Source organism: Alexandromys fortis, unplaced genomic scaffold (genome assembly GCF_014885135.2).
Source record: "Alexandromys fortis isolate MF-2015 unplaced genomic scaffold, M_Fortis_MF-2015_v1.1 scaffold_156, whole genome shotgun sequence".
NCBI classification, from domain to species: Eukaryota; Metazoa; Chordata; class Mammalia; order Rodentia; family Cricetidae; genus Alexandromys; species Alexandromys fortis.
The window spans coordinates 3,111,172-3,123,255 of record NW_026068028.1 but is presented as its reverse complement, the minus strand read 5'-3'; the positions used below and the strand labels follow the sequence as shown (position 1 = coordinate 3,123,255).

At 49.1% G+C, this 12,084-nt stretch overlaps 1 protein-coding gene across 1 annotated transcript in view; it reads left to right on the top strand.

The window, feature by feature from the left end:
• Rgs9 (regulator of G protein signaling 9) overlaps positions 1-639 on the top strand; it is a 69,335-nt gene extending 68,696 nt beyond the window's left edge. The window contains exon 19 of the mRNA XM_050164322.1: positions 285-639. Coding sequence (XP_050020279.1) covers positions 285-435 — 151 coding nt within the window. The 3' untranslated portion in view covers positions 436-639. The remainder of the gene's footprint in view (positions 1-284) is intronic.
• The last annotated feature ends 11,445 nt before the right edge of the window (positions 640-12,084 follow it).

Here is a 12,084-nt window from a genome sequence, read left to right as displayed (position 1 = left end):
CAATAAACAGTTTAAAGGGTTTCAATACTGGTGTGCCAACACACTACAGGGGCAGGCTGAGTTCATCCAAACCATAAAGACTTAAAATCGAAAATAAGGCATATTTGGGATCGTCTTTCATTCCACAGAAAAAGCTAGGTCCCAGTCAAAGGAGTCACCAGAGCCTGTGGCTGTGTCTGCCACTGTGGGCCAGCGTCCCAGGCATGCTAGTCTTTGAGACTGTTGGGATCATGTGGGGATTGCCTGCCCTTCCTCTCTCTCTTCACTTGCTTTTGTGTCCGCAGCTTCTTCCAGATCAAAATGGAAATGCCTACTGACAGTGGGCCCTGCCTGATGGACTCTGATGACACGGGGGCAGGAGAATCTGGTGACCAGACCACGGAAAAGGAAGTCATTTGCCCTTGGGAGAGCCTGGCCGAGGGGAAGGCAGGCTGAGCAGACCCTGGGGCTGGGAAGACAGTCCTGGCATAGACCATCAGACCTGGGGCACACTTGCTCCGACCCAAGTGCATTAGAGTGGTATTGGAGGACTGGAAGGAGCAGACGGGGCGGAGTGCAGGGACATGTGCTCTAACCGACTCCCAGTGGCCACCTTTCCCCTTTCCTGACTTTCCCTTGCTTGGCCAGAAAGGCATGTGGGCCAGAAGATATCCCTTGCTGCCTTAAAACCAATAAAAGGGTCATTTGAAAGATTCTCTTGGGCTGAGGTACTGGCATGTGCCTGGTTTGTTAGTATTCCTATTACTTGTGAGTTAAACTCATGCCTTCAGTTTTGGGGGCAAGGGGGCGCTGAGCCCCTTAAAAGGGTTTCCCTCTGTCTAAACTGGGTAGAACATGACAATTTCATTAATCAAGGTCCATGGCCGTCTCCCAGAGGGGCCCTGAATAGAAAGGACAATAGCTAAGGACAAGGGTCACACGAACACTGAATTCTGTTCACAAGATAGGGTTTGTTTAGGGAGGGTAAAGCAGGTGTAATAAACCCATACTCCCTCCCTCCGTCCCTCCCTCCATCCCCCTACCTCCTTCTCTCCCTTTCTCCCTCCCTTCCTTTCTTAAAATTATGTGTATATATGTGTGTGTGACTCTGCATGTGTATGTGCTAACATGAGTGCACGTGCCTGAGGAGCCCAGAAGAGGGCGCTGGATCCACTGTATCCGGAGTTATGGGTGTTGGTGAGCGGTCTGACATGAGTGCTGGGAACCAGACTTGGGTCCTCTGAGAGAGCAGCAAGGCCTCTTACCATTGAGCCATCTCCATAGGCCATAATCGCTACTCTTTTTTGAACTAAACACTTGATCAAAGCAACTTAAGGAAGGAAGGAAGGAAGGAAGGAAGGAAGGAAGGAAGGAAGGAAGGGTTTATTTTGCCTCATAGTTTGTGGATGCAGCTGGTCGTGGTGGAGAGATCTTGGTGGCAGGAGTTTAAGGCAGCTGGTTGCATCGTGTCTATAGTCGGGAACCAAAAGGCAGAGAGATCTGGATGACAGAACTCAGCTCACATTCTTTATTTAGTCCCAGATCCCAGACTATGGGGCAACATTGCCCTTGCTCTTCCTCGTTCAGTTAAGCTTTCTTTAACTATTTATTTATTTAACATGAGCTCCTCTCATGGATACTCTCATCTTTTCCACCAAGTTGATATTGCAGGTTAACCATGGGGGAGAAGGGAAGGTTTACTGGTCTTGATGCAAGGGACAAGGTCAATTTCAAGAATGTTTTTGGGGCTGGGAGGTGGTGGTGCGCACCTTTAATCCCATCACTCAGGAGGCAGAGACAGTTGGATCTCTGTGAGTTTGAGGCCAGCCTGGTCTACAAGAGTTAGTTCCAGGACAGCCAGGGATGTTACACAGAGAAACTCTCTCTTGAAAAACAAAAAGAAAAAATTTGTTTTGGATAGGCCATCTGTAGGGCATCCTCGAGTCAAAAATCTTTGTTAGAGAAGTCATATAGGGCCGAAGAATGGTCCTGTATTGGTCCTCACCTGTGCCTGGTCCTTGACTGGAAGTTGCAGGGTTGCTGGAGGGTTCTGTACTGCAGCAACAGGTCTTCAATCATCCATCCCTTGCAGTAGGAGTGTGAAACACTCAGTTTTTCTCATCCACTGCACCAGGCCACAGGTGTGGCTCTTAGTATGCTCCGTCCACTTCTCCCTCCAAGTACTAGCCCAGCAGGTACTTATTAACCTAGTCCCTACTAGGTGCCTGGCACCGTACCAGCTCTGTGGAGTCATCTGATGGTGCCCAACCAGGTCAGTTTTGCTCCCCGCTCCATTGGATGTTGGACAGTGCCAAGAAACAATTCCGAAGGTCAAGATTGGAGTAGGGAGTGGGCATTGCTCCTGACAGCTAATAGGCGAAGAAAAGGCCAGGGATGCTACTTAATATCCCACGATGCTCAGCGCTCCTAACAAAAGACTATCAGTCCAAATTACCAGGGGCACCACTGCTGACACATCTTGGGTCTTATTGGGGGGTGAGGAGGGGACACCACAGCCCAATCTCTTTGTCCCTCTTCCCAATGTGTCCATATTGAATACATCTCCTTTTTCTGATTTTCACCAAAAAAAAAAAAAAAAAAAAGAAAAGAAAGAAACTTGGGGGTGGACAAAGACTGAGAACTAAGTGCTGAATAGAGCAGCCCTTGACCTCACATAGAAAGTCCTTGAAAGAGAAGAAACTTCCAGTGGTTTATCACTTCTTCTGTTCTTCCCTTTTAACCCTCAAGTGCATTGGAATTCAGTCAGCAGAGACGCACCCCTGACTTGCTTTTAGCCTCTGACAGTTGACTGTACGTAGGGCATAAATACTGGGAATGCTCAGTAGTCTCTCCACGCATACACTTTTAAAAATGAATATTGGGCCAGTGTGTGAGCAAAACTTTGGCTTGCCAGTCCCTGTAGGGCAACCATTAATGCTTCATCTCTTCGGGAGTGTTTCTCATTTTAGATTCTGCTAAATCTACACCACCGGGCCCACGAGGCAGTTACTTATCATCTACTGTCTCTGGAACAGTCTGGGTGTCCCTTTGAAGGTAAAGGGGGCGAGGGCTGGTTTATTTGATGCCTTTATTTGCAGGACTACCTTAAAATGAGATACAGGTGAGGCCAATCCAGACCCATAGTCTACCACCAACCAGTGTGTCCAGAAACAAGGGAAATCTCGAGTCTGGGTTTGGATATCTGTGAGGAGAGGGCAACACTTTTAAGACCTCATGATCCTGAAAAGAACCAAGCTCATCCGGATTCCCAGAACCAATGACAGAAGGCTCCAGAATCTACTGATTTTGCCAGTATAGGCTGATCTAGAGTTCAGTCATATACAGACCTTAGGAAGTAGAAGGTGGTTCAAGTATAAAGAGTTTCCGTCTCACACACGTGGTTACCCAGACAGGAGTTTGAGGGCAAGAAGAGTCGAAGGAAGGGAAGAAACTCAGGGACCACAAGTTTGTGTCAAGTTAACAAAATTCTGACCAGCATAGCTGGTTTTTCACTAACTTAGGTTGCATAAAAACTTGTCGGATGCCAAACCCTGAGCGAGGGTCTCCCCCGATCCCTCTTAGAACTGCTTGTAGTGAGTTAGCTCGATATGGTAAATAACCAGGCCAGCTTAAGAATAACAATTATATTTTTAATGGGAAACTCAACAAGAGTCCAACTTCCTCTGTGTCTGGCGGGAATGGCGCAGAGAGCGCACATCTGGGTCCTCCCAGTTTCTGTCCTTGCTCTGGAGCCAGCTGGGGAACTGGAATCTGTGAGTCTCTGATGGACCACGGGGTCTGACTTCTTTCCAGCTTGGGACATTGCTTCACCTTGCTCATTCGTGAGCTGTGGTGTGTCACTGGCATTGCTTGGAGGTGTAGAAGATTGCTGGGAGGTATATAAACGGTCTCCTCAACAGACACAAGAGAGGGTGATGCACTTCTTTCTCCATGAATGAGTTTGTGAGTAACTCTAGACTTCCGTCTTGGCTAGGCCTGCTCATTAGGGGACAAGTGGCTACTGGCATTAGGGGACAGGTGGCCGCCGGCACCTCCTGTGTGGTCTTAGTTTTCAGGTCCCAGCAGGAGAGGCAGAGGAAGAGCTCAGTATGTAATGCCATGTGCCAGAGCCCTAGAGAAATGCTTGTTGTTCCTCTCTTGACAACTTACAAAGACAGCGAGTTTGTCAAGGGGCCCCCAAAGCAATCGTCCCTTTGCCTTCTGGGAATGGGACCTTTGGATGGTCCCTATTAAAACTGTGAATTCCTTGAGCTGAGTGGATGGTGTCCTTGTTTGCTAGAAATAAGCTGAATGCAGGGAGCCTGTGGTGGCCATGTTTTGGGCTCTCTGGGTTGTCTGGGGAGGGTGAGGGGATTGGGGACACTTGAATACTTCTGACTCAGAAGCCCAGCCTGCCATAGTGGTATCCATCGTCACAGCTCACCAGAAGAGGGAGTCTCAGGCTCACAGATTCCCGAAGAGAGGTAGCTGGGATTTCCCCTCTCCTGTTCCGAGTTCTGTGCTGGAAATGGAGGATGAGGGATGAAGAGCTGTCTGTCCTCTTCAGAGGAGGGACAATGACCTCTGCAGTGTACTCCGTCATCTTTGTCCTCTCTCACTAGAGCCCTTGCCATCAGCTGCAGAGGGAAATCCATGAGAGGAAGCTGCTGGTTGGGCTTTGGTCCAGCCCCGGCAGGGCTTCCTTACCACTGGGACATAGAGTATCTATCGGGGAAGAGACTCCATCCCTGGTGGCACTGGATGAGAGTTGAGGACTGGAAAATCTCCAGCCGAAAGAAAACTCCCTCCATCTTTCCCCGGTAGCAGCCCAGCCTTGGAGAGATGGCTAACATTTCTTTGTGTCCAGCCTGAATGCCTTGAACTGAAGACCAACAGAGTCTCCTTCATGGTTGACTTCCCAGCCTGAGGGCTTTGCGAGCTCTTCTATTGAGAAGGAAGCTGGGGGACTGGGATAGTCAGGCAGCCAGGCAGGCAGAGGGCAATAACAGTGGAAAAACATGTTCTCAGCTAATGGGAGGAACTCCCTGTATAAGAGAGGGTTGGGGAGCGCAGGTTTATTCTATTTTTAAGGAGAATTCAGAGCCCCTGCCAAGCCCCTACACAGGGGAGGCTTGTGTACACAGGCTTCCTTGTCTATGCACACATGGAGTGCCGATGTGTCCCCTATGTGGGAGGCTGTGACTGTGAACCTAGCTGGTATTGGCTTCAGCAGTGACGCTGTGCACAGCCTTAGGCAGCAGTAAAAAGAGAAAGATTCATATGCCCTCTAGACAGACAAGAGTACCCTGAAAGACAGCAGTCACTCTCGCTGACGAAGCTGGGCACCAACATGCACTTGGTGAGCCTGAGTCGGGAGTCTAGAAACTCACTGATAACAAGGGAGATGCTGAGGTGACCTGGGATTCAGCTGAGGTGACCATGGCGTTATGTGGTCCAGTCCTGAGCAGATGACAGCATCTGTCGGCACAGAATGTGTAGGAAAGAACAGCTGTCAGTAGTCCACCTTCTGGTTTCTAGTCCCTCATCTCTGCCTGTGGGGAATTCCCAAGCAGTCTTGTCCTGCGGGGACTTGATCTCGGAGAGTTGGGGAGCTGACCAAACAGCCTGTAGGCTCATTGCAAGAGCCCCTCATGAATTCCCGTGCAGATGCGTTTATTTCTCATTACAGTGTGGGACAGCAGCATCACCACCCTATGGCCTTATGCTGCAGCCATGACCTCTCTACTCACCAATCGTAGAAATTCTCCAATGGAAGTTTATAACTACCTGTAACCTCAGCTCCGGGGGATCCAACACCCTCTGCTGGCTTCTTATGCTGCGTGCACACATAGAGTACACACACACACACACACACACACACACAGAGAGAGAGAGAGAGAGAGAGAGAGAGAGAGAGAGAGAGAGAGAGAGAGAGGCAGGGGAAAGAAATAAAATAAAAACAATTTTTTTTAAAAAAACGATTCCCTAAGCTGATCATGGTGGTATAAAACTCCCATATAAAAGAAACAAAACTGGAAACCCCTCCCCACCCAAGACTGGTATGCAACAGAGCAGGTGCAGAAATGGCCGGGCACTATATCAACAAGCCATAAAGGTCCCAGTCTGAGAGGCAAGGGTGCTCTTGAGCCTCGAATTTTCTCTCTCACCTTTAAGCCATTTCCTTTATTGGACATGCTCTTCCCTTCCTAAATCACCTCTGGTTCTACTGCTTTCTGTGGACCCCTGTCTAATCCCCGAAATGTTTCAGTGGGCTCCACTGAAATCTTACCTCTACCTGCGATTTGTGCCTGCATTCCTAGCACTTGGAAAACTGTGGCAGAAGGGTTGCCATGAATTTGAGGCCAGTCTGGGCTATATAACAAGTACTAAGCAAAGCCAGGGCTACATGGGCAAGATACTATCTCAAAAAATAAAATTGCTATGGTGATTGTAGTGAGCCAGGAGCCATATTAGACTAGGGTGAGTCATCAGACCAAGGTCTGTTGTGAGCTGTGAGCCATTCTGGATCCAGGGTGGGTCATCAGACTAAGGCCAGCAGCCTTGTTCGGAGGGAGGAAGACAGAGACACACCACTGGCCAGGAGGCTGTGCACAATGGACACTTTGATTTCTCTCATCTTCCAGAATAACTTCCTGTTGTTTTATGCACCTCCTATGTGGTACTTTCTTAGGGCGCTTCTGAAAGATGAATGCAATATTCACGTGGCACCAACTCAGCATCCTCTCAAAGGCGAGTGCTGAATTGTCCCCAAGTTTTCATGGAAACTAATAATGCTGCAGTGACCATCTCTGTGCACGCTTCTGTGTCTCCCCTGGATAGAAACTAAGAAAAAGGATCAGGAACTATCAAAAGTCCTGCCTGTTTTAATCAAGCCACCACGGCAAATTGCCTCTTTGGAAGTCTATACTAACATTCTCCCAATGACAGACATGAGGGGAACTGGTATCTTACATCTTGGTCAGAACTGTCACTACAACATTGACAATGTGCCAGCATCTACTATAGTATAGCATGCAAAAACCTGGGCTTGAGCATGTCCCTATAGAAGCCAACAATGCTAGGGTCCTGGTCCCCCTGTCAATTCTTAGACTTAAGAGGACATCGAGAGTGCAAACAGAGAGACTTTTGGCCATATGATTCTCCGTATCCTCTGGGCCCCTGCGTTAGTTTCTTCTTTGTTACGGTGGCAAAATACAAGAAGCAACTTAGCAGAGGTGGGGGTGGAGTGGGGATGAGGTGGGTGGGGGTGGGAGGTGGGGTGTTTCATTGGTTTACAGAGAGTCCATCATGGTTGGAAGACGTGGTAACAGGCAGGCCAGGTATGGCAGCTGCAGCAGGAAGCTGGCTGGCTGTATTTCATTCCCCCAGGGAAATGACATGAACAAGAACTGGGGCCAGGCTACAAAATCTCCCAGACTATCTACCCCTAGTGATGTACTTTCTCCAGCAAGGCTTGAGCTTACATCAGCTTACATCCTTGAGCTTACATCAGCTTCTTACACGGTGCTGCCCTCAGGGGGCCAAGTGTTCAAACACATGAGCCTGTGGGGGACATTTTTCACTCCAATCACAAGGGCATCTGAGCCCAGAGGTGACACAGTCTTGGTGGGGGCTCTGGGTGAGTGTTAGGCGTCACTGTCATCCTTGAACCCCTCTCCACAGTCAGGCAGAGGATCTTTGTTAGCCAGTTACATTGTCGGTCTCCTCGAGAGAGCGTGGACTCATTGAGGTGAAAGACTTTGAAGACCCCACAGACACAGAAGATCCTGTTTCTGAGGGGAGAGAGGTGCACCCTCTATCATCAGTCTCCTTATTGGGGTCCTGCCTCTGAGACTGCTGGGGCCCCTGTATCGTCCCTAGTAATGGTGCGTCTCTGGAGACATAAAGGAGAGACCTTTCCCTTATCCAGTCAGGCTTCAGATGTCAGCCGCGAGGTGAGCTGGCCTGCCCTCAGAAAATGCTTCAGATGCCTGGGGCCCACCCTGTCCCTTCTTGTGGGGAGTCCCACCTGGAGAGGCTGGCTCTGAGGGCTGCTGAGATAGAAGGGACCTGTTCCTTTGGTTACTGCTTAAAATTCATGTTGCCATGGCAGCATGGCATTCGGCCATAGTGATCCTGCCATAGGAAGCTTTGATCTCAGGAAAGGGGGGGTTTCTTTTGCTCTCTGGCTGCTTCTGAGGGGACACTGCCTTGGGACCAAGCTTTGTGCCTTTGCTCCAGAGCCTGAGGATCGGTCTCAGAAGCAGAAAGCTGAGGACGGGCTGTCGGAGGAGACCCTCAGAAGTGTCTCAGCCCTGAGATTCTAGTCTGAAGGAGTTAGCTCAAAACCCTTGAGGGCAAGCAAATCAGGGGTGAAGGAAGGGAGGTCAGATGGCTCTGTAATGAGATGTGCTCACACAGACGAGAGACAAGCTCAGATGAGATGTCTGTGTGGGTTGTGAGGAGCAGTGCGAAGGAAGGGAGGGCTTGATAAATGTGTGTGGGTTGGCTCAGCAAGTCTCAGAATCACTAATTGTTGACCCGCCGTGGAGAGGCGGCTCAGTCATCGAGTTCAGAGTCACAGCATCAAGGTAAAAAGCCGGGTGAGATGGTGTCCGTAATACAGACACGGGGGAGGCAGAAACAGGTATGACCCTGGTGCTTGCTGGCCTGCCAGTTTGGAAGAATCAGTGAATTACATAAAAGAGGCAAAGGGGAACCAGATAGACTGAGGAAGCTAACCCATGTCAGCCTCCGGTTTCCACATAATGAACATGCGCGTACACAAGTCTCTCTCTCTCTCTCTCTCTCTCTCTCTCTCTCTCTCTCTCTCTCTCTCTCTCTCTNCTCTCTCTCTCTCTCTCTCTCTCTCTCTCTCTCTCTCTCTCTCTCTCTCTCTCTCTTTCTCTCTCTCTCACACACACACACACACTCATCCATCCATCCATCCATTCAACACCCATTAGTTAAGGACACACTGTGTGATCGTGGTGGGAGATGCAAACGGCTCGCATGACCCCAATCCCAACTCTCAAGGACTTTCCCAGTGGCCAAGGGAACTAAAGTGTGTTCTGGAATGATACAATGTAGACTGTGATCATTTGCTGGAAAATGTATGGGAAACCAATGCTCTGGTGTGGCTGAGTCTTCACGGGCACATTTAGGTTGAAACATAGATGGCATCGAGAAGAGAGGGAGGCATTCCAGTTACCCAGAACAGCTAGGTGTGGCAGGGCTGTGGTCAGCTACAGAACAGAGTGTGTCCTAGACCACGAGGAAGCCGGTGCGTTACCAGGATGCTAGGAGAGAATGCAGTCATTGAGGTGATCTCAGAATTGAACAGGCTGAGTTTGACAGATGACGAGAAGCCACAAGGGGGCTTTAGAGCCAGACAGTGGCTGGTCGGAGCCAGGCTTCAGGGGAAGGATGCAGCAGCAGAATGAGGGCTGGATTGAGATGTGAAGAGACAGTAAACTCAAAGCTCCCCGTAGAACCAAAGGCAGAAGGGACTAGGAAGACACAACAGCTCTGGAATTGGAAAGGGAAGAGGCCAGCGATCAGGGACCACAGCGTGGGATCTGCTAACAGGGCTCACAGGGAAGAGAGCGATGTCAGTGGGAGGGAAGACTGAGGTCTGGTCCATTAGGGAGTGTGGCGCTGCCATTCCAAGGGGTGAAGAAAATAAAGGGGAGCGTAGTATGATTAATAAGAACCCAGCGACAGATATTGGGGTTCAACCTGAAGGTCAGAAAAGCAGAACAGCCAGTTACTTGCTCTTACCTCTACCTCAGTCCAAAATGGCCATCCTGCCTCCAGGAATCCTCAGAATGAGACTGTGTGAGGGCTGTCGTCTCTCATTTTAAAATCCCCTCTAGGGCTGGGATTAAAGGTGTGCACCACTACGGCCAGGTTTCTATGGCAAACTAGTATGGCTACTGGGATTAAAGGTGTGCGTTACCACTCCTGGTCTGTAAGGCTCACCAGGGTGGCTGTTTTACTATCTGATCTTCAGGCAAGCTTTATGTATTAAATACAAATAAATATTACTACAGAGGAGAAAAAAGTTAGGGAGACACATTCATGGCCTTGTGCTAGGGAACACTGAGTTGGCTCCCAGGAAGGAACACTGGCTGGAGACGGGAGGGACTTGAGGGACACTGAAGGACGTAAGGAGCAGAGGAGTCATTGGAAGGTTGTGGGGGAGCTGAGTAATAGGAAAGAGGAGACTACACATAGAAATCAGACCTAGAAGAAGCCGATGGGGAAGGCCATGGTGAAGAACACAGGAGATGAACTCTAGAAGCTCATAAAGATTCCTCCAAGAACTGCCCACTCCTCGCATGAACACATCTCCAGTGGGGAAGGAAGGCAAGGGGAGCGAAGATGGGAAAGGCGGCTGGTTGTGTACACTCAATCTTCCTGTCACTCAACTTGCTGTCTCCTCCCACGGCCTTTGTACAAAGTGAAAAATGGTACTCCTTCCCGGGATGTGTTTTCTCTATCAGATGTGGGCATGGCAAGAAAAAAAAAAGGACCCCTCTGCAAGTTCCAGAACACCAAGTACTGACTTAAAGTAACTATCAGAAGGGGATCTGGGAGATAGAGATAGGGGCATGTATGATGAGTCTGGTTGACGGATCTGGGAAGACATCTCCTAGACGACCTGTTTGAGGAAAGATGTTCTGGATCTGAGGAGAGGGAAGCCATGGAGAAAGTCATGCAAGATGCCCTCTCTCTGGCTGCTGTGCAGAGACTGGACCGTGAAGACAGAGTGGAAACAGGGATCAAGCCAAATGCCGGAGTGAGAAACGATGGTGTGTTAGAACTGAGAGGTGGCAGCCAGGTAAATGAAGGGGCAGGGTAGGTGTGGGAGGGGGAACCCATGTGGACATATGTATGGAGGACAGAGGATAGCCTCAAGCTCAGTTCTCAGTTGTCCCTCATCTTGTTCTTTAAGAGAGGGTCTCTCATCAGCTTGAAGTTTGCTGAAAAGACTAGGTTGCCTGTCTAGGGTCCCTACGGATCTGCCTGTCTCCTCCACTCAAGCACTGAGATTACAAGCATGCATCACCACGCTGGGCTTTTTACACGGGTTATAGGGTATTGAACTCAACATTGAACTCTTCATGCATGTGCTGGGGCAGTTTACCAACTGAGTTGGCGCCTCAGATCTTCATTTTGTTGTTAAATCCCAAGCTGTTCCTTGGTGAGTTGTTCATGGGATCTGAGCACAAGGAAGGCTGAAGAGTAACTTCATAGTTTGGGGAGGATCAGAGAAGCACACTCATCATGACTTGGCCCTTTGTGACATGCGGGGATGCGTCAGAAAGAGCACTTATTAAGAAGACGAGATTAGGAGTTTTGTGTTACATGTGGGTCTGTAGTAGACACTCAGGAGGGGAGTTAGTGTCAGGCCAGGGCTCAGAGGAGTGCTTTGCACTTGAATTAAAAGCCTGGGAATTTCCCATACGTAGACAGGATCACCAAGCGAGTATTGATTGGACAAAGGGTCTCCGAGGATGCCATGAGACACTCTGCAGAGGTCAGAGATCACTGGCAAAGAATATTGGCAAGGGACAATGGTAGATGAGGAGGAGAGCCACAAGAACAGTGTGCTGGAAGGTCCTGAAGGAGGTAGTGATGGTTGTGTTCAATGCTCTTCCTTTTTTTAAAAAAAATTATTTTCATTTTTTTTAAGGCAGAGTCTCATGTATCCCAGGTTGGTCTCCAACTCACTCCATGAGCACTGACTTTGAACTTCTGATCCTTTGGCCTCCTGTGTGTTGGGGTTATGAGTGTGCAAACGCCACAGTTAGGGATTGGCCCCAGGGCTCTCTTCATTCTGGATAGGTATTCTACCAACTGAGCTATGCCGTCAGGCCTGTCCAGTGCTTTTGATAGGTCAGGTAAGGTACAGACCCGTTCACCATGGGTTGGTGATGAAGAGGGCATTGGTGACCTTGATAATAGCAGTTCAGTGGCAGCAGGAGAGACAAGACGTGAAATAGCCCAGAGGAATTTTGTTCTTTTTTTTTATTATTTTATCTAAACATTTCTTTTTATTTTATTTTATTTTTTTTATTGAGAATAAGAAAAAAAAGTTTC